Source organism: Eublepharis macularius, chromosome 8, assembly GCF_028583425.1.
Source record: "Eublepharis macularius isolate TG4126 chromosome 8, MPM_Emac_v1.0, whole genome shotgun sequence".
In the NCBI taxonomy this organism is placed as follows: Eukaryota; Metazoa; Chordata; class Lepidosauria; order Squamata; family Eublepharidae; genus Eublepharis; species Eublepharis macularius.
In genome coordinates this window covers 60,123,244-60,145,894 of record NC_072797.1, presented here as the reverse complement: position 1 = coordinate 60,145,894, position 22,651 = coordinate 60,123,244, and the positions used below count along the sequence as shown (strand labels likewise).

General features: G+C 45.0%; 1 protein-coding gene across 1 annotated transcript in view; it reads right to left on the bottom strand.

Annotated features, from left to right (window-relative positions):
* The window catches only part of PPIP5K2 (diphosphoinositol pentakisphosphate kinase 2), a 203,929-nt gene that overhangs the window by 148,036 nt on the left and 33,242 nt on the right, over positions 1-22,651 (bottom strand). The window contains exons 6-9 of the mRNA XM_054986269.1: positions 20,323-20,477; positions 17,149-17,250; positions 15,740-15,901; positions 11,507-11,628 (exon numbers count right to left, since the gene is read on the bottom strand). Coding sequence (XP_054842244.1) covers positions 11,507-11,628; positions 15,740-15,901; positions 17,149-17,250; positions 20,323-20,477 — 541 coding nt within the window. The remainder of the gene's footprint in view (positions 1-11,506; positions 11,629-15,739; positions 15,902-17,148; positions 17,251-20,322; positions 20,478-22,651) is intronic.

Genomic DNA, 22,651 nt, shown 5'->3' with positions numbered 1-22,651 from the left:
CTGTGTTCCTCCTCACCAGTCTGGGCATGGTGGGGTTAGCAAAGAGGAATACAGATAATGCTATGCTCCTCCTAACTAGCCTCATCAAATTCATGTCAGCAAGGTGAAGGAAGGCACTACTATGCATTTACTCCTCCACATCAGCTGCACATACTTGGGCCAGCACAGGGTTAAGCCAGCTATTGCTGTGCTTGTTCTCTTCCCTCATAGGTTGAATCCATGGACTGCTGTGGGTGGCCATTGCTCTTCAGCAATCCAACACAGAGCAAATCTGGGTGCCACTCTAATTGTGTTCCTCTTCACTGGCCTGGGTACAGTGGGGCCTATAAGGCAGAATATGGCAACGCTGTGATTGTGCTGCTCTCCACCAGCCTGGGCATGGTAGAGCAGCAAGGAGGAATACAGCTACCATGCCATACAGAAAAACTGGGCCTCCAGTGCCCATGTTCCTTGATCCTGACTTAGCCATGGTAGGGATAACAAGAAAGAATATGGTGCCACCTGTCAGGGCTTGCCACATATGCCGCTGGGCAGGGCACCGGCATGCCCAGTCCTGATGTCAAAGGGTGGCAGGGATACTGCAGGACCCTGCTCTGTGGAAGGAGGGGCGGTATACCTCACCCAGACTCCCTCTCAGTCCACTCGCTGGCCTGCTCAACCTGCTCCTTGCCTCCTCTCACGCTCCGCTCCGCTCCACTCCATCACTTCTACACAACCCACCAGGAGCACTCTTCTGAGTCAGCTTTTATAGGGTTTCCTTTAGCTGCCTCTGCCCTTCTTTCCAAGCTCCTTCCCTCTCCTGATGCTGACCAGCTGTATATGCTCTCAGGTGTGCCTGCCCTTTCACTAATTCCCCCTGGCCTTCCTTGCCTCTCTAGCAGAGTGGGGCTCAATGTGAATGTGTCCCAGCTGAGGCTTCCTCCAGGTGTGCCTCCTTTCCTTCCTCCCCCCTTCTCCTTCAGTCTTTCCTGCAGGACTGGGCTGGCAGGGCCTTTCCAGGCGATGCGCCTTGGCCATCTCTGCCTTTGCTCTTGAGGTGCCACCTCAGCTGGCATCTGGGCTGCCTGTCTACTGTGGCTGGACGTGGCTGTGCTTCCCTGGCCTTGCTCCTGAGGTGCCAGCATCTGGGCTGCCTGTCCACTGGGGCTGGGCGTAGCTGCGCTTACCTGGCCTTGCTCCCGAGGTGCCAGCATCTGGGCTGTCCTTCCCTGGCTGGCTTCCCCCTCTAGTTCTTCTCCTCCCGCACTTGCTGCTGGCTGTGTTGCCTTCTCTGGAGCCTCTGGGCCCCCTGACTCTACTGCTGGTGTGCTGTGACTGTTCCACCCTGGAAAACTGTCTGTCAAGGCAACTGGGCGGTTGTCTCCTGGGGGTCTCCCGTCCTTTTCTCCAGGTGAGTCCGGGGGCTGGGCTGTGGACCCCAGACACTACCAGCATACAGCAAAGCTGGGCACTACTGTGCTCCTCTTCACTGGCCTGAGCAAAAAAAAGCATCAGCACAGTGGTCCCTGGCTTCACTCTATGCCAGTGGCACTTGTATTCCTCCTTGCCATGAAACCTGGGGGTGGGTGGGGAGTGGGGGGTGGGAGGGCCTTAAAGAAATGGTTTAACAGGATTTCCCCTGGTAAAATAAATGGCCAATCTGTTTCTGGTCCATGAAAAATAAAAATGACACAAGGGTTATTTCTGAAACAGATAAGCAAGAGAGATAGGAAACAGAGTTTTCCCTTGGTAATATGTTGAGTATTCAGGAATATTTTGGCAACATACAAGAATAATTAGTATTGTTTTTAAAGGGAAAAAAAGTATAATAACTTTAACTAAATGTTCTCTGAACTCCTGAAAAATTGGAAAGCTGTAATGCGTAAGACTCTTCTACATTTATACCATTTGATAGTCTAATGGAACATTTCAACTATCCAGGTTATCACTACAAAGTTCCTGGTCTGCAACTCAGTACCATCCACCAATGCATTGAAGAACAAATTTAAAAGATAAGATATACTATTTGATGAAGCTATAAAAAGCTGTTCAGTTTTTAAGTTCTTTCAGACTTTCAGTTTATTTTGCCCCACATGGTTATCAATAGCTAAAAGCCTTAATGCATACTTCTGTTGGGGCAGAGGAAAGATATATTGCAGAATGCAATAGTGCCTTTATCAGCCTGAACAAATTTATAAGAGGTTCCTGACCCCTCTGCAAAATATAGAAAAATACAATATTCTAATGATGTAGGTCATATTTTGTGTTTGGCAGTCAAGGAATTAAGCTTTTTAATGAAATATAAAAAGCTGGGTGGGGTGGGGTTTGGGCTGTTTAAAGGGAGGGATCTCCCCTGCCGCCTGCCAGCTGATAGTTTAAAGGGCCCTTTCCTGAAAGCGGTAAGAAAGGGCCCTTTAAACTATCAGCTGGCAGGTGGCAGGGGGAATCCCCACCACCACCTGCCAGCTGATAGTTTAAAGGGACCTGCTGCTTAAACTGGCCCTTTAAAGGGCCAGGTAAGTATGTAGGGCGCTAAGTGGGGGGTGAGGGGTGAGGGGGTGGGGTGCTGGGAGAAAACCCAGCCCCCGGAATCACTTTGGAATGCTCCGAAACTTCGGGTAAACCCGAAGAGGGAACCCAAATATTTTTGGGGTGCACGCCCCTAATTTATATCTATAGGTATTTGTTGTGCAAAAATATCACACTTTCAGATCTGAGGTTTTACACTATTTTTGGAATTGGGGGTTGAATGTACCCCCAGGAAAAACCAGTGTTTGCACCCTGAATTTTTGTGTATATTTTAGTAGTAGGCAAAAGCAAGGAAGAGAAAAAGGGGTGGGGGGAGATGTACCTTTACTGTACCTTGGTCTATTTGTGTTGGTCATCACACTTTCCCATCATCTGTATCTTGAGATGTTTTAGTATATATATGTAGCCTGCCATTCAAGCCTTATGTTTTAAACTTGTTTTTAATCTACATTGGTGCATATATCTATATCTATATCTATATCTATATATCTATCTGTGTGTGTGTGTAGAGAGAGAGAGAGGTTGTTACTTAAAGCCCTGTGTCTGTGTTTTATCAAAGCTTCCCTCATGTCCCATAGCCATGTGGAAAAGCTCAAATTGAACTGTATTCAATTTTGGAAATGGGGCCATTCTTATCCCCCTTTAAGACAAGCCTGGGCTTGTTTGCAGACATTCTCTGAACTATGTATTGTCGAAGGCTTTCACGGCCGGAGAACGATGGTTGTTGGGGGTTTTCCGGGCTGTATTGCCGTGGTCTTGGCATTGTAGTTCCTGACGTTTCGCCAGCAGCTGTGGCTGGCATCTTCAGAGGTGTAGCACCAAAAGACAGAGATCTCTCAGTGTCCAACTGAGAGATCTCTGTCTTTTGGTGCTACACCTCTGAAGATGCCAGCCACAGCTGCTGGCGAAACGTCAGGAACTACAATGCCAAGACCACGGCAATACAGCCCGGAAAACCCCCAACAACCATCATTCTCTGAACTACTTCACATTTTCCAGATGTGAAGGAACCATTCAGCCTTGAACTTTAGATCACCCTTAGACATCTGTCCACTGAGCTGAAGTGTTGTTCCACACTTTGTTGTTCAAGAAGAGCTCTTAATTGTAAGGATCCCACAGGTGCAGTCTGAGGCAGGTTACAACAAGGCTATCAGAAAGAATACAGATATTTTCTCTTCTTTTATTAACCCTTTATCTGGCAGGAATGGAATCCTCTTTATGTTATGTTATAGGTGCCTACTTTTTTCTTGTCTGTGTCATAGACTTTAAAAATCGTAGGATCAATTTGACCCCAATTCCATTTCTGTAGGGTTAATACATTTTAATCTGAAGATATATGGACTGGAAATATATTGAAGTAATAGGTTGCAGTCCATCTATGAAATTCAAGATTAGTCTTTTCATTCTGGAAGTATATAGAGCCAGGTCAAAGCATTAAATTCCCACAGACCACAGTTCTATTAAAACTGTACTGTATTTTTCCTATTTAAAAACATTCTACCTGTGTCATCTGTTACCTTATTTGTTTTATCTGTTGTTCCACACTGCGCTATTATTACATTAAGTTTCAGTTTTGTAACAGTTAAAAATAATTGCTTTGTTTAAAAAAAACAGTGTTGCACTTACCTGTAACTAGTATTCATTGAGGTCTTCTATGCAGGCACACACGGGACGGCACATGCGCAGGCCTGCCGATCGGAGATTTCTTAGCTATATTTTTTAAAACCACTAGAAGGCACCCTTGCCTCCCAAATGCCTGAACGGCTGTTTTCCCGCCGAAAACAGCCCCTTAGAGAGGCTGGGCATCCCTCATACCCTCAGTCCTCTTTCGCCGCCGTACTTTCAGGTAAGTAAAGAAGAGCCTTAGCGAAGGAGGGAGGGTATTTGTGCCTGCACAGAAGACGTCGATGAACAACAGTTACAGGTAAGTGCAACACTGTTTTTCATTTTTGGTCTTCTTGTGCAGTCCCACATGGGAGATTAACAAGGTATTTAGCTGGGTGGTGTATCTTGCTTCATTTACAAGAAGAGAGACTGGAGTACTGCCATGCCTGCTGCTGCTTCTTTCCTGTCCAGGATGTCCAGAGCGTAGTGCCTGGCGAAGGTGTCACCAGACAACCACGTTGCAGCCCTACAGATGTCCTGGATGGGCACTCCCTTCAAAAATGCTGCAGAAGATGCTTGCGACCTTGTAGAGTGCATGAACCTCCAAGGGGCAAGGTAAGTCTGCATTTTTATAACACAGTTGTATGGCCTGTACCACCCACCTTGCAATGGTCTGTGCACTAGCTGTTTATGGGGGGGCCATAAAATGCCCCCCCAAAGTGGGAGCAGGTTCGGCCTTGGTGGGGGGGTGGGAGGACAGGTAGGAGGAGGTCCCCTCAGGTTTGGGGGCATTTTGCATACAAAATGCCACCCTAGCCAGACAAGCCTCTTCATTTTCCCCCATAGGAAATAATGGAGAAGGCGAGGATAGGGGCACCTTCTTTGGGGGGCCATAAAATGGCCCCCCAAAGTGAGAGCTGGTTGAGACTTGGTGGGGGGTGGGAGGAAAGGTAGGAGAAGGGCCCCTGAAAGTTGGGTGCATTTTGCTTGCAAAATGTCACCCCTAGCAACATAGAAAGGTCGCCTGTTTTTCCATAGGGAATAATGGTGAATGGAGGAGGATGGGGGTACTGTCTTTGGGGGGCCATAACATGGCCCCCCAAAGTCCAAACTTTCCGAAACTTGGGGGGGGTGTTAGAGAAGAGGTAGGAGAAGGTCCCCACTAAGTTTGGTTTGCCTCAGAAAGAAATTGCCCCCCCCAGGGCACCCGTAAGCCGGAAGTGAAATTGACACCCGAATCTTTCCGAGGCAAACCAGAAGCTTTACGAAGCTGTATTTCCAAAGCTGCTTGCCGCTTCGGAAATACACTTTACCTGAAGCTTTTTCCCGGTTTGGGTAAACCTGAAGCAGGAAACCCGAAGTGACCAGGGCTTGCACAGCCCTAGTAATGACCATTGTGGTACAACTTGTCTGGAGGAATGGAATAAATTGTTCAAACCCTTCAGTAACATCCTGGAGGTATAGTGAGAAAAACACTGTTTTATTATCAATAGGTGAATGAAAGGCTGAAGTGGCTGCCAGGTATACTTTGGTGTAGTGGTTAGGAGTGCAGACTCTAATATGGAGGACAGGGTTTGATTTCCCACTCCTCCACTTAAAGCCATCTGGGTGACCTTGGGTCAGTCACAGCTTGTAGGAGCTCTCTCAGCCCCACCTACCTCACAGGGTGATTATTGTTGTGGAGATAATAACGACATACTTTGTAAAATGCTGAGTGGGCATTAAGTTGTCCTGAAGGGTGGTATATAAATCGAATATTATTATTATTTAATCAAAGAGTTTGACAATCCCTGCCTTTTGTGTTCTAACAAAAACTCCAAGATGTGATCTAATGTATATTCAATAGCATTAATGTCTTTTTTTTCTGCCCACATAGTGAACCTTCCCCACTTAAAGCCATATGATTGTCTGGTAAATAGACGTCTGGCATTCAGCAGCACCTGAGCCATATCCATGGGAAAACCACTTATGGTGTTATTAACCACACTGTCAATCGGAGATTCTCCACATTGTGATGCAGTGTCCCTGTGATGCAGTATTATCTTGGTGTTCTGACTGTATCTTGCTTATTACTCTTTCTAGTAGGGAAATAGGTGGGAAAGCATAATACAGATGCCCTGACCAACTTAGCTGGAACACATCTCCCAAAGAGTCCTTTTCCTGGCCACCTCTTGAGCAGAACAATTGGGATGTCCAATTTTCTTTTGTCACAGATAAGTCTATATCTGGGAATCCTCATTGTTGGAAAATAGGGATCATATACTTGTCTCGAACAGTCTATTTGTGTGAGTTTACATCTAACCTGCTGAGTCTGTCCACAATAGTATTGTCTGTTCCTGGTATGTATAACACTGTGATGCTTATGCTTTGACCTGCGGCCCAATTCCATAGTGACATGGCCTCTTTGCAGAGTATCCTGGAGATAGTACCTCTCTGCTTGTTTAAGTTAAACATCGCAGTGGAGTTGTCCGTGAGAATCTGTACTTTTCTTCCTTTCACTACATCTGTAAATGAAACTAAGGCATAATAAGATAGTTCGTAATTCTAAGAAATTTATTGAAGGGATTTCAAAATTGCAAGACCAATTCCCCATGAAACGCTAAAATAATCCATAATTGTAGTTCCCTCATACTTAAACTTGCAAAGGGAACTACTGCCGTAATGGACACCATAGGCACTAACAAGGTCTGAATTCTCCTGGCTGAGTAGAAATGGCATTTCTGAAAAATCTGAATTATCCCTTTTATCTTCCTTGCCCTCTCTTCAGGTAAGAAAGCTTTATTGGCCGAACCACCCAATGTTGCACCTATGAATTGAATTCATTTAGTTGGCTCTAATCTAGATTTTTTCTGATTTACAAAAAGGTCTAGTTGCAAGCAGGTGTGCAAGGTTACTGTGACGTCTACAGACTTCCTCCTCCAATTGACCCATGATGAACCAATTGTCCAGGCAGGGGTAAACAGAACATTCTAACGTTCTAAGGTGTGCAATAACCACTGCCATGCACTCAGTGAAGACACATGGTGCAGTAGATAGACCAAAAGGAAGGACACAATATTGGAAAATCTCCCCTTCATAAATTAATCTAAGGAACTTCCTATGCTCTGGGTGAATAGAGACATGGAAATAAGAATCCTTAAGGACTAATACAGCAAACCAGCAATCTCTTGTCAACAGTGTCAGGACTATGTGTAAAGTTGTCATCCTGAACCTACGAGGGGTAAGAAACTTATTCAGAACCCTCAAGTCCAGAATGGGTCTATGTCCACCATCTTTCTTATCTGTCAGGGCTTGTCGCTGCCGCCGCTGGGCGGGGCCCCAGCTGGGCCGGCCCTGACGTCAGAGGGGCACCAGGGATACTGCAGGACCCTGCTCTGTGGAAGGAGGGGCGGTATACATCACCCAGACTCCCTCTCAGTCCACTCGCTGGCCTGCTCAACCTGGTCTGCTTACCCTCTGCATCCTCCATCATCTCCTCCCAGAACTCTCCTCCAAGCCTCCACTCTCGCACTGCTCTACTCTCACTCCACACCATCTCTCCTTACTCACACCCACCACCTCAGGGCTCTTCCTAGCCACCTTATATAGGGTTTCCTTTCCCCGCCCCACCCTCCTTCTAGGCTTGTTCCCTCTCCTGACTTGGCCCAGCTGTGCCTTCCCTCAGGTGTTTCCCTTCTACCACTAATCCCTTCTTGGCTTCCTTGCCTTGCTGGCAGGGTGGGGTTGAATGCAAGCCATCCCCAGCTGAGGTCTCCTTGGCCTTGCTCACGAGGAGCTGCCCCAGCCGACTTCTGTGCTGCTGAGCATGCCTGGATTTGCTTGCGAGGAGCTGCCCTGGCCAGCTTCTGGGCTGCCTGCTTATTGATGCCAGGCGGGGCTACCCATCTCCTCCCCCAGAATGCCTGTGGCAGCCCCACCTGGAGGGGCTTGGCTCCTAGCACCTCCTGAGCCAAGCTGCCGTCCTCTAGCCAGGGTGTGGCCCTGGGCTGCAGTGGCTGTTTCTCCTCTCTGCCAGGTAAGAGCTCTGTTTGGGCTGCTGCTGGGCCCCTATGCCCCCTGCCTTGGCCCTTTTCCTCTGACCCGCTTAGCCCCCTCTCCTCCCCCTGGAGGGTGGGACTAGCTGGTCTCTCCTTGCTCCCTCCAGCCCCCTGAGGCTTTGGCCTTTTGCCCCTTCCCCCTGGAGTAGGCAGGTTCTGGCCCTGGTTGCTGGCTGGGGTGGCAGGGTTGCTGCCTCCCTTTTGCCTCCTGCAAGTCCTGGCAAGTCTGGCGGCTGGGGCTCAGACCCCGGACATTATCCACTAAAAAGAACCTTAAATGAAAACCTAATTTTGTTTCTTCTCCTGAGAAGGGTTGTATTGCACCCTTATTAACTAGTGCTTTCAGTTTCACCCCCAGCTCTAGTCGTTTCTGACCCTCTGAGTAATTAGGAAGACTCAAACACAGAGAACAATGAAACTCAACTTTATAACCTTCAAGAAAAATATTCAGAACCCATGAATAGGTGGTGATAGAGCACCATGCATCATATTATGGTAATAGCCTTTCACCAAAGGTCGGTTCGAGGCCTTGGTCTAGTCCGAACTGCTTGGTGCCTTGATGCTGATCCTTGGGCTGATGCGATTGTGGCCCCTGCCTAGGTCTGTGGGGCTGCTTCCTTTTTGCAAAGCCACTTTGATTGCCCTGGTAAGAACTTTGGGAAAGATATGTGTCCCTGATAGGGTTGGAAGCTATAAGACTTCCCTTTGTATTGTTGTTGTCTGAATTGCCTTCCTTGGCTTTGCTGTGTTGGCGAGAGGATGCCATAGGAATGTGCTGTCTGATGAGCTTTTTTTTTCTGGGATAGGTAATCGTCTGCCTTCTCTGAAAAGAGCATCTTCCCCTCAAAGGGTAAGTTCTCCACCTTAGCACATGTCTCGGTGGGTAATACTATCGCGTGCAGCCATGCACGCCTTCTCGATGCCACAGCAGATGCCAGGGATCTCACCGAGATGTCAGCAGCATTATGTCCAGCGTTAATTTGGTGTCTGGCAAGTCTCAATGCTTCCTCTTGAATGACTCTGACCAGAGAGCTCTGCTCTTCTAGCAACTTGTCATGAAAGGCAGCCACTTTACTCCAAAGAAAAATTTGATATGCTCCCATCATTGGATTGTAATTTGCAATTTTTATGTTTAAGGCAGCTGAAGAAAAACGTTTTCTTCCTATGGCATCCAGCTTCTTTCCCTCCTTATCAGAATGGGTGGAATGTCTTTGATGTGTCTGCATTCCTTTGGTTACAAGCGAGGAGGGTGTAAGATGTGTCGACAAATAGGTGCAAGAGTCATCCTTTGCTTTATACAGCCTCTCAGCCTTCTTAGTGGTGGCTGTAGCTGATGCATATTTTTCCAAGGGAGTATTTCATCATCTCTGCCAGTTCCTCGATGATGGGGAAAACTACGTTAGATGTAGAGTCCGAATACAGATGCCTGAGAATCTTGTCTTTGGGTTTAGGTTCAGCTGAGGAGATATCTCCCTCCAAGGATCTTGCCAGCCTCACAAGTTGCTCTGTAAGCAGGTATGGTATGGGTCAGGACCAGCTTCTGATTCAGAGAACTGAACGGTCATCCTGGAACTGGAGAAGGAACGCTATCTCTTCAGTGGTCTTGGAGAGGGTTTCCCTGAGCTGTGTGGTGTGTTCTCCCAGTATCCGCCTCACGGTAAGGTCTTTCAGTACGTCTGGAATAACTTCTCCTAGACAACGGTGAGTGGGGAGATCTGAATCTCCCATGTGAGATCTCTCCTTTCTCCTCCAACGAGCATGATGACAGTGTCCTGGAGCACACTGAAGACGTCCTGGAGCTCACTGAAGGAGTGGGGGGAGGTTTGATAAGCAGGATCTCCTGGTTGAGCCATTCACTCCTAGGAGGTGTCCCAGGACTATTCTCCGTAGGAACCAGATGTTTAGTCTTCCTTGTCTTCTTCCTAGGAGTCTTCCTTGTCTTCTTCCTAGGAGGCGTCTCCTCAGAAACTGCTTCTTTGCTAAATGGTTCCGATATAGCCTGGGTAGGAGTCTTGGAGGCTTTGAACTTCGACCATCAGCTCCGATGTGTCAGATCCAATCACACTGGAGACCTCGGGTATGATTGATTAGGTCAAGCTCGGGTTGGTTCCTTCAAGCTCAATGTTTCAAGCAGCATCAGTTCCACCTGTCCCAGTTGGGTCCAAGTCGATTCCGGTGCACTCAATGCCTTGAGTGATACCGAGTGGGCATGACTCCAAGGAGTTTTTGACCCCAAAGAACCGGGTCACGGAGCCAATGGGGGCTTCAGATCTGAAGGCTCAGCGCTGTCAGACTACATTTGTTTGGCCGTCTTTGGAGATGGTCTCGCAACAGCTAAGGCTTTCTCCTACAATGATGCCTTTTATCGGACAGCCCTTACAGCCCTTGCTTTTGGGGTAAAGCTTTGACAATGCTTACAGGATAGGGTATTATACCCTTCTCCTAAGCAGATCAAACATAATGAATGTCCATCTGTTTTGGTCATCTTAGTGTTACAACTTGTACAACGCTTGAACAAGGCTTTATCAGCCATCGTACTCATTCCATTTGTGAAGATCGATAATGAGAAAAAAATGCTGCAAAATGCAACGAAGATTCGATGAACATCTCATCTAAGAACCTCTCTAAATGGCAGCAAAAGAGGAACTGATGGCATGAGGGGTGTGCCCCGCCTTCCTAAGGGGCTGTTTTCGGCAGGAAAACAGCTGCATGGGCGGTCAGGAAGTAAGGGTGCCCTCTAGTGGTATAAAAAATATAGCTAAGAAATCTCCGTTTGGTAGGTCTGCATGTACACAGTCCCATGTGGGACTGCACAAGAAGACCTCATTTACATTTCTGTCAGGTTTTGATGTTTTCAATGAGGGATATTTTTGACCCCCCCCCCATTCCGAATTTTATTCTTTGTCCTGCCTTGCTGAAGAAAGTTATTCTTGAGGCCTGATTTTTTTTCTTAGTAGCTAATGTCATGATTGAGAGAGCTATCAAGTTTCCATTATTTTTTGCTATTAGTTTGTGTATCAGAAAATAAGGGAAACAATTATTTCAATAAAACAAAACAGCAAACACTAATTACAGAAATATAAATATAGATTATTTTAACAAATTCCTTACAATAAAATCAGTTCAGTAATGTGAAATATCTCCTATTGGAAGTTTTCAAAAAAGAGGTTATCAGACATGCTTCAGGGCCTAGACTGAAATTTTTGAATGGTGGTGTACTTCCTGGTGTATCATTTTTAGGACCACGGGGCAATGTCCAGGTGCAAAAACAGAGTTTCAAAGTTAAAGAAATTGTATGAAAAGGAAAGGTTGATTAGCCAAAGAAAATCCAAATTTATGAGTTCCTAAAGTATTACCCGAGAATTTTAGCACAATCATCATAATATTTCATAGAGTTCTTCACAAAACTGAAGCCATTGACATCACAGACGTAGGATTGTCCATTTGCACGCAACAAATCAAAGCCACAAACTGTTTGCTGTCAAGAAGAGAAATCACACATTCAAAAGTTTGCATAAGTTCAAATATCTATTTTTAAACAGTGAACATTTTAGCTACAGCAAAAGTGTAACTAATATTAACTAGTACAAGTGCCATTAGTGGGCAGTGTTCTACTATTCCATGCATGAAATGTCTTGCCTTCCTACATTCCTCTGTTTTCACAGCCCATTCCAGCCCCAGCAAAGATCACTCCCAGCGTCATGGAACTGCACAGATGAACAGCAGATTGGTGATGCCTGGAATGAGGAGAACACTGAGGAAAGGGATAGATTCCATCCTCTTGTCTCTCCTCACTCTTGCTGATGGACCCCTTAAAACCATTCCTCTGCATGGCTTCTGTGACACCAAGATTTATCATTGCATGGGTAGGAAAGAGCTGAAGGAAAGGAGAGGAACATGAGAAAACTCTGTGCATTTTCTGCACATGGATGGCAGGACACTGGCCAGTAATTCTAAGATTTTACAAGGTTATATTCTGTTTTATTATTTATTTAAATGTGAAGTCTGTCTTAACCCCGCAAAACTAACTTTTTGAAGGTGCTTCCCCCTAGAAAATACACCCTTCAAAGTGCCTCTTTGCTCATTCATTCTTCTTTAAGCTTTGTGACACATTCAAAAAATCTGAACCTTTGTTAAAAGACAGAATACGTAACTGTTATTACTAGAGGTGTGCATAACAAAAGTCTGAGACAAAAATAAATTATTCATTAAAGCAGCATCTGGAACAGTGGAACACATTCAGGAAATGAAGCTGTAACCAAAAAGTTCATGTGTTTCGGTTCAGTTCTTGTCTGTGCAGCAGCCAGTGAGCCATTTGGCAGTATCTTGTTTTCCTTAACGGCAAGTCTGCACTCATTTAACCAACTGGATCCAAAGGGGAGAGACTGAGCCCTTACTGTTAACTCAATTAACGGAAAGGGGATGTGCGAAGTGTACATAAGTGCATTTTTTTTTCTTCAGCGCTTCCTGGGCAATGGCATTGAGCCCCTTGTAGGATCGAATCACAAAAAGTTTGCTTTGCACCAGAGAGGGGAGCAGCAGATGAGATGGTGCCATCAGCACCAGCATCACCATATCTTTCTGTGTGTTTTATGTACAATGCAAGGAATGGCTGAGTCCCTGGCTGCCACAAAGGCTCATGTTATGCAGATTAGGGTTAAAATTGGAAAGAAAAAGCAATTATTAAAGGATAGCTGCACTTAGGAGGTCCTAGGCATGTGGAGCTGGTTGATGCCCATTCAGTGGCCTTCTGCTGCTGTCTTTTGCTTAAATGCCATGTTACCAGTGCCACTACTGTGACTAAAGAAGCCCTCTGAAGACAGCATATTGAAGAGTACCAGCAGGAACTTCACCTTGCCCAGAAAGCCTTCTGGCTTTGGGGGATTTTCTGATTAAAACTGTTAACCGAGCATTAAATGATGCAGAGGTAGCAGGTGTGTGAACAGTGTACTTGCACACATATGTACACGCAAGCCTTTCCAGATCAGTATTCCATGTGGAAAGACCAATTTGACCAGATGTTTTCTTTTTGAGCACACCAACAGGACACTCTCATTTCACCTTTACCCTTCTCTTTGTCTTTTCCTCAATCATTCAACTCTCGGTTAATGGTTTAGTCTGAAAGAGAGATTGGCAGCCAGCAACCTGCCCAGTCTCTCACTTTAACTAGGAAAAAATAGGAAAAAAAGAGGGCCATCCTCCCTCTACTTCCCTTCCCATGAAGGAAAAAACAACATCTAGCCCTCCCTTTCTGTGTACTTTTATTCACAAAGCAAGGACAGGCCAGCAGCCAACAGTATCTTTTACATGGATTTATACAGGGAGGGGTCTCCTGAGTCCCGGGCTGTTGCAAAGACTCATGGTTATGCAGATCACGGTGAAAATAGGATTCCCTCCTCATTGTGGGAACAAAACTACAAGGCACAGGGGAACATGGCATAACAGCAAGACTCAAAGGTAATTATTTATTGGCTTTGTTACTACCATAAAGCATGATTTTTTTTATTTTACTGTGTTGTACTGGTTGGCTTTCCTGATTGTGTCCTGTGCTGGTGCCACTTTGCCAGTAATTTTCCCGCCAATATGTGCATCCACCAACACTCACTTTCTTTGTTGTGTGTGTTTTTATTGTTGTGTATATTTTCATGTGCTTGAGGAGAAACTCATTGGATCGATAGGTTTTTGGAGGATGTGGTTTTCCATTACGCAAATAGACCCTTGTTTCCCACCCTTGAAAAGAACAGTGTGCCGATGCTTGCCTTGATGAGTGCCTTCCCCAAGCATTCTACAGGGGCCATAAATACAGAATCCCATTGCTGCATGCTCTCAAATTTTGTGAGTTATTTGTTTAGAAGGAGGATTGTGTTCTATGCAATGTTGGTGCTGTTGTATGCAGAAACAGCTGCCCCAGAGCTTCATTTCCCCATCCTCCTTGAAAAGAACAGAATGCATCTGTGCATGTGTGGCCAACACCCACCTTGTGCATGCACAACAGGCTGAAACTCATGAAAATGGGGGTGGGGGGACCCAGATCAGATCTGAGCCGGCACCAGCCCACTTGAACAAACTAGTGATGACATGGAATTCTTCCAGAAACCCCAGAACTGAAACTGAAATTTTCTACTACTATGACAATTACTTATTATATCTTATTATATATACAGCACTATCAATGTCTATGATGCTTTACAAGATACCAGTTACAAGTCCCTGCCTCAAAGAAATTACAACCTAAAATTTGTTTTCAGACAGAAAACAAAAGGAGGGGAAGCAAGTAGAAAACATGGTTGCACTTACGTAATTGTTGTTCATCGAGTGGTCTTCAGTGCAAGCACACATTACGACTGTGTATGCGCAGGCCACCCACAGAGAAGATTTCCAGAGCTTTCTAGAGGACTAAGAATGCCCCTCCTCCTTTTGGCATTTTCTCGCCAAAAACATCACATGACCAGGAGGAGGGGAAGTATCCCCTCAGTTCTCTCTATACCAATGCCAGAGACCCCCCAGAAACTAACGTTCCAGAGATTTCACAGTGGAGCAGGAGAGAGGGATATATGCTGCAGGTGTCTCCCCCTAGAGCTGAAACAGCCAAGGAGAGGGGCTTTTATCCATGCAGGCAAAGCCTTTGGGAAAGAGCCTTAGAACTGTGGGCTCTGTTAGGCCATATTTCCAGCCTCCTCCTCTTCGAACCAAGAGGACAGGGGTCTTTAATCAGGCTAGCATAAAGGCATAATCTTGAAGGAGGAGCGGGTGCCTTTATCAGGCTGGCATTTTCCAGCATCTTGAAGAAGCCTCTCTTGCCCCATAACAACAGGAAAGACAGAAACTTTTCTTCTTTAAATGTAGTTGTATTCTTCACTAGAATGTCTACTGAGGGTTATAAAAGTTTAAAGGAAGTAATTCTCCTCAACCTCAAGGATGAGGTGAGGGAAAAGCAGAGAACAGCAATGGAGATCCTCTATCTGCAACGGCATGGCAAGAACTGAGGTGATAGCCAGGGCCAGCGCCGGCAGTGAGGCAGGGGCCGTGGGCGCCGTGGGGCTAGAGGGGCCACCGGAGGGGGTGCCAGGGGCGGAGGTGCGTGTCCTGCGCTGCCGCCAGCCAGCCCCGCACCGCCGCATGTCCCTGAGCGGGCGCAGCAGCCATGGGCCAGGGACTACAGGCGGCTGGGGCGGTGTGTGGGCGGCCTCCTCACACCGCCCCAGCTACCTGCTGGCGGCACTGCGTGATGACGTCATTATGTGATGACATCATCACGCAGTTCAGGGGGCTGGCCTCCGGCGCCAGAAACCCTAGCACCGGGACTGGTGATAGTGCCCCTCCTTCTGGTCATATGATGTATTTAGTGGGAAAGTGCTAAAGGGAGGAGGGCTATTCCTAGTCTTCTAGAAAGCTCTGGAAATCTTCTCCATGGCTGGCTTGTGCATATGCAGTCCCAATGTGTGCCTCTACAGAAGCCACAAAGATGAAGGAATGAATGAAGACTTCAACAACTAAAAATCATGATAGCCTCGCTATGTTAAAGCAATTTCCTTTAAACATTATCTGATAGGTAAATAGTTCCATTACATTCTTAGTGCTCATATTACCTTAAATGCAAGGCATACTTTCCAGGCTATCAACTTCTCTCTTGCATTAAGGATGACTGGATACCTGACTTCCTTCCCTTCACTGTCCCGCTCTACCTTCCCATCCAGAGCAGGGGATTTGCGAGCTTCTGCATGAGCATAATCTGGACCTACAGTGTACACCTGTGTTAAAAAAATAACAATAGTAAGCTTTTCTTTTAAAATTATTCATTGCATTCTTATTTTACAGCCAGTTCCAAATCAAACACCTCCAGATTGACACAAAGGTATACAGCATTTATGTCACATAAATCTAATTTTGTTGAATGTTTCATATTATATGTGTTGCTGCTAACAATTTATTTAGCAGCACTACTGATCAGAGGGCTTACCATCATTGGCTAGGATACAAAAAAAAAAAAAAACACAATTAGCTTTGCATGCCCAAGTCCTACAACAAATGACTCCTGACACCAAATGTAGTTTCTGTTCTGTGACACAGTGACAAATTCCTTAACACAAAACAAAATATTCCACTCAATGCACTCAAGTCCTTGGACACACCTACAGTAGCTCTTTGGATCCTGCCTTACAGCAGCTCTTTGGATTCTGCCCTTTGGATCCATGAACTTTCAAAGAATAAAAAGTGATATGGTTAATATATAATATGCATAATTTTTAAATTTACAAAGCTCCTTAGATGGAGGTCTTAGATGTTTTAGTGATCAACGATGCTGATCAAGCTATTAAACACAGGCAACAGAATTCGGTCTTGCCACAGAGCAAGGCACCAGACCAAGATGTAGGCGGCATTCAGTATCACAATAAGTCATGATGTACTTAGAATATGCTTTGTGTAACAAATTCTGGTTAGTTTACCAAACACAAGTAACAAATCTCTTTGCCTTCCTCCACAGAGACCTTCCTTCCTATACTACTATCTCTATGGCCATAAAAGGTAGCACTACACAATATACTGTGGTATGTGAAATCAGACATCATAAGAAAGGAAAATCTAATTTGAAATCCTGGTTTGTGCCATTTTCATTTTGAATTACCACTGAATTTTTGAGACTTATTTCCAAGTAAATAGGCTTAGAATTGAAAAAATATCAGAATAAGCGGTTTGTAGGACAAGGACACCTTCCCCTTTACATGGTCAGAATACAGCAAGGTAAAATGTTGATCTGCTTTCGTCATTATAGGAATGATTGCACTACAATTCAATAGATAATAGCACTATGTAAAGGGGGAAAAAATAGAACATGCTTTACTGTATTATTTTCCATGGAGAAAACAGAATGGGACATCTAAACTACTTCAGATTTAATAATAGCTCTGCTTCAGGAAAGGATAAATGTTTCACATCTAAAGCTACTGAGTTCCTAAGCACTTGATTAAATATAAACTGGAATATGCTGCTGTCGTACCTTCACATCAGTGCCATCTGTAGGCATGAATTCCTCGTAAATGTATGAACCAGTTTTTCTCACACTGCTTTCAGGGGAATAAACACTGCTTCTGCTTCCAATCTGAAACAGAAATCTTTGCATCAAGATAAACTCATGCTATGACAAAACCTTCTCATGTTCATAAATAAAGGATAAATTTTAACTTTATTTTTTCCCCAACATTTTAAAAGTAGAACACAAAACAAAAAAAACCGCATACCTATAAATACATAAAACTCACAAATTTAGTGAAGTATGAGAATCAGAGATGGGCACAAACCGGGAAAATGACGGTTCGTGGTTCGTGAAAAGTGAGTTCATGAACCAGTTCATTCGGTTTGTGACTTTCAGGCACCAGCAAAGTGACAGCAGCCACAGCACTTTTCTAGCTAATTGCACTTGCAAACAGCAAGAAAAGTTTCAAACTTCTCGCCCCGCTGCTTTTTTCACCCGATGGGAGGGGGAGGAGGGAAACCCCTACTCCCCCTCCTATCGAGTGAAAAAAGCAGGGCAGAAAGTTTGAAAGCAACACTTTTCTTGCCGTATGAAATCTGCAAGGTAAGTGTTGCTTTCAAACGCTAGCCACTTTCAGCTGATGGGAGGGGGGATCCCCCATCAGCTGAAAAAAACTTTGGGTGTTTGAAAGCAGCTCCCATCAGCTGAAAAAAAGCTGCTTTCAAATGCTGGCCGCTTTTTTTCAGCTGAGGGGGGAGGGGAGGAGGGACCCCCTCCTCCCATCAGCTGAAAAAAACAATGACAGGAGCAATACTTTTCTTGCCGGACAAGAAAAGTGTTGCTGTTTTCAAATGCCAACAGCTTTTTTCAATTAACAGGAGGGGGATTTCCCTCCCATCAGCTGAAATAGGCTGCCTTCAAATGTCCACAGTTTTTTTTTTCAGTTAAGCGGAGGGGGAGGAAGGACCCCCTCCTCCCTTTCCCCTCAGCTGAAAAAAGTGGTGGCGGGCGTAAGCAAAGTGTTGCTGCTTTTAAACACTGGCAGCTTTTTTCAGCTGATGGGATAACCCACCCTCCCATCAGCTGAAAAGTGACTAGCATTTGAAAACAACAGTTTGCTTGCTGTTTGCAAACGGCAAGAAAAGTGCTGCTTTGAGCTTCTAAAAAACAAATCAAATGAACTGGCCTAAAGTTTGTCGTGGTTCATCAGAAATGGGCTCTGACAAACTGCCGGTTTGCAGATCACGAACCGGCTTGGTTTACGACAAACTTTGGTTTGTATTTCAGTTCACGCCCATCTCTAATGAAAATAGTTTACAAGGAGAGAGAAGGGATTGGATCTAGCCATGGCCAGCAGAACAACTATGAATCTCTCTGGGCAGGTAGATTAAATCTCATGAACAGATAGGAGAAGAATCACAAATATGAAAGGACCTTCTGGTCTAACACACCAAGCCCAACATTTATAAAGCTCATGCTGTTCTAAGCATTAGAGTATACTACTGTTCAGTCCAACTTCACATTTCCTTCCAACATAGTTCTGCAAGGTAAATGTATTAATACAATATTTATCATACTTTCCATTAAAAAATTAAATATTTTCTGCTCTATCAATTATTTAGCTGTTAATCAATTCTATTGCCTGTGACATCTCATTTCTATTCTACCCCAGCCACATCCAGCCATTATATATGGTGTACTTCAACTCTCCACATCCCTTTTCACTCTGACTGCAAGGTTCAGAATATTAGAAGGTAGGGGTGTGCACCTGAAAAAAATTAAAGTTTACCTGAAGCAGAAAATGCTTCGTAACAACCCCAAACCCTAATTTAAATCGTTTCGGTATGCTCCATAAAGATTCAGAGCATATCGAAGTGAGAGGGAAGCTTTGTCCCAGCCCCACCTCCCACTTAGCCCCCTGTCCCCTCCCACTCTCCATCCCACATACCTGGCGGGGGAGGCAGCCCGGAAGATCAGCTGGGAGGCGGGGAAGGCCCAAAGCCACCACCTTTGCCGCCTCCGTGGCCACTGGGAAAACCCAGGTGGTAAGTGGGGTGGTGGTCTGCCAGCCAGCGGGAAAGTGGAAAGGCCCATTAAATTTCAGCTGGCTCACGGGGGGGATTTCCCGCCTGCGGGCCAGCTGAAGTTTAAAGAGCCCTTTTCGTGCCACTTGCAAGTGGCAGGGAAATGGCCCTTTAAACCAGCTGGCCCATGAGGGGGAATTCCCCCGCAGGCCAGCTGAAGCCTGGGAAGGGCCCCAAAGCTTTCCAAAGTGACCCGAATCGCTTTGGGAAGCTTTGATTTGGGATTTCTGAATCAAGGCCAGCATGCTGGCCCCAATTTGGAAATCTCAAATCTTTATAGATCAGGTCCAATTCAGGCATTTTTTCCAATTCAGGCATTTTTTCCAAACTGGAAACCCGAAGCACAAACCCCTATTAGAAGGGTCAAGTCTCAAAGGTAAGTAGTGCAACACAATATTTTGTAGTTATTTAATAGGTATTAAATAATGATGGATTTGAGTAGGGGCTCACAACTATCTGGGCTTTAGGTAACAGATGAGAAAAAGAGACAATGAGTGAAGTAATTTGATTGTAAGGTGTAAGTGGTAGAGGAATTATATGGAGTTTAATAGACCATATAAAATAAAATGTAGGAGAGAACTATTGAAGAGGAAATGGAAAAACGGTATGTGGAAATGTTAAGGGATAACAACTTAAGAATAATGTCCTCTAATTGACCTTTGACAGTAGCACTTCCATGAAAATAATAACAACAACATTCAATTTATATACCACCCTTCAGGACAACTTAACACCCACTCGGAGCAGTTTACAAAATGTGTTATTATCCTCATGACAATCATCCTGATAGGTGTGTGGGGCTGAGAGAGCTCCCAGAAGCTGTAACTGACCCAAGGTCATCCAGCTGGCTTCAAGTGGAGGAGTGGAGAATCAAACCCAGTTCTCCAGATTAGAGTCCTGCTGCTTTTATCCACTACACCAAACTGGCTCTCCAAACAAATACATAAATTACATCTATGAATATATACAAATGGGCCTTAATCACCTGCAATCCTACAGTAGATACTGATAGATACACACCCATCAGCTCTCTCTTTTCTAAAATTATTTTCATTTCTCTCTCAGTCTAAAAAACAAGGTAACTTTATTATTGTTGATTTTAATATATTCTCACTTTCCGAAAAAGCCTTTGACTTCCACCTCCTGCAGATGTTGGATAATAAATATACACATTGTGGTCCTCAGCACTGACAGGTTTCTCTACAAATGGCTTTTGGAAAACTTCTCCATTAACCTCCACGTGATCTTCTCCTTCAATCAAGTTACATTCTGAAAAGAATATGAAGTGCAGACCTCAGGCTGGGTTCACAAGTAAGAAATGTAAATGTTTGACAGGGGATGTGGGAAAGAGTTACTTATCATCTCTACTTATTTGGGACTCTCTTGCTTTCTATAATTTCATTGCTTTGCATGGTAAGAATTCATGAACAAAAATGCCCTGTGTGCTTCCTTCAATAGTTCTATTCAATGTGCTACATAACACATTTATATCACATTCTAATCATTTTAAGTCAAGTGATTTCATTGAATCTTACTTCAAAATAAGTAAGGTTAGAGTTGTGGCCTTAGGTGAAAAAAGAGAATTCAGAAAAACCAGCCTAAATTTTCCTCTAGATTTTTCTTCTTTTAAATTTTTTTTAAATTCTCTATGGCGCCAGAATTCCTGAGATCTTTGGTCCCAGAGATATTGAAATGGAAAAAGGAATAGGAGATGATGATTCCGGAGAGTCCTTTTGTTTGTGGCAAGCAGCCCTTTCATCTCAGCATGGAGAGGCTGGCCAGCAGAAGCAGGAGGGCACAGGGCAGGTATGGCAACTGCTAAAGCGAGATCCCTGTGAGCACCACCTCAGCAGGGAATGACCAAAAGTGGCTTTCACCAGGATGCCCCCCTCATCTGCATAGAGATTCTTTGCAGCAGGAGAGATTGGGGGAGGGAGGACACTGCATTTGCACCCACGTGTATGCGGTAGGGTGGAGCTGGCCAGCCCTGTCCAGCGGGATGTGCGATGCCAGCACAGGAGGTCATCATGAGGCTGTGGATCATATGGTCGGGAAAATGGCCTTCATCTGTGCAGGGAGGGTCCAGTAGCCTGGGCCCCATGAAGTAGGTTGGTGTTCACAGCAGTGCTGGCGGGGGGGGGGGGCTGTGGGCCCATGACCTGCCCAATCAGTGTTGGGGCTGCCCCCATGGCATTGGGGCCCCCTTCAGACAGCTTTCTCCCAGCTGGGCACCTCGATGCGGGTGCTGTGACCATAGGGGTATATGGTCCCCAGCTGCCTGCTCTCTGGTGTGGGGGGGGGGGTATCAACGGGCAGTGAGGATCATGGCCTGCACATTTTTTGTGCCTTTGCTTGCCATTTGCAGGCCTGTCATGGGGGCAGCACAGCCATTGGGGAATGCTGGTGGGCTTGTCAAAGGAACTGCGGGGCGTGCACTTCCTACTACAGCCTTGCTGTACCTTGTCAAGCACGGCCGCCAGCATAGCTCTCCTGTGAAGGTCCTTAGGGAGCAGACAAGCAGTGCCAGTGGTACGTGGGCATGCAGGGGCTAGTGGCACAGCAGGCCCCAGGATTGCACTGTAAATTACCTAACTTCAGATGGAATTTCTATGCACATAGGTCAATATAGCTTTCAGAGATTTGTTTTATTTTCAGTAGTTTGGAAACTGACACTCTTTCTACAAGATTAAGTTGTACTAGCACTGAAGAGCAAATATTTCTGTGCAAGTCACAGCTGTCTATTTAGAAAATCCAACAATAGAATGTAAGGATCAGTGGGTTCATATGTACGCATGCTCCAAGGCTAAGAGTTCCTGGACTGTACCACTTCAAAATATCTGTGAAACATTTCATGTGAAAGACTAACAAGTAAGACAGAAAGGTAGGATAGCTACCTATATCTAATTTTTCCACATGCATGCTTTTTAAAAAAAATTGGAAATCAATCATGTGACTTCATCTGAAATAGGACATTTGAAGACCAGTCTTTCCATACAATGAACTGTTTATACTGAATGTCACAAAACAATAACAACAACAACACTAGGTAGAGAAAGCAATAGAGATGTTAGAGGTTAGTGTTCAAAATAATTTACTACAATGTATTTAATATGGCTGCACTCAGACATCAAACCCACCACTGCACTTTGTTAATTTGTTTTATTATTTATATATTGATTTTAGTTTTTGTTTTTATCAATTTTAACTGTTCACCACCCAGATCCCCTGGGGATGGGCGGTATATAAATTGAATAAATAAATAAATAAATAAATAAAGTTGTTTGTTCATGATGGACATGAATCTGGCATACTGTCATGCTCATGAGCTCTTTCCCTCCGACACTTGTGCATGCTTGAAGAATTATTGGTCTTGGAAGCCTTGATTCAAACTTCAATTTGCCATGACATCAAAATGCAGACACTTCAGCAAACTGGAGTCAGCT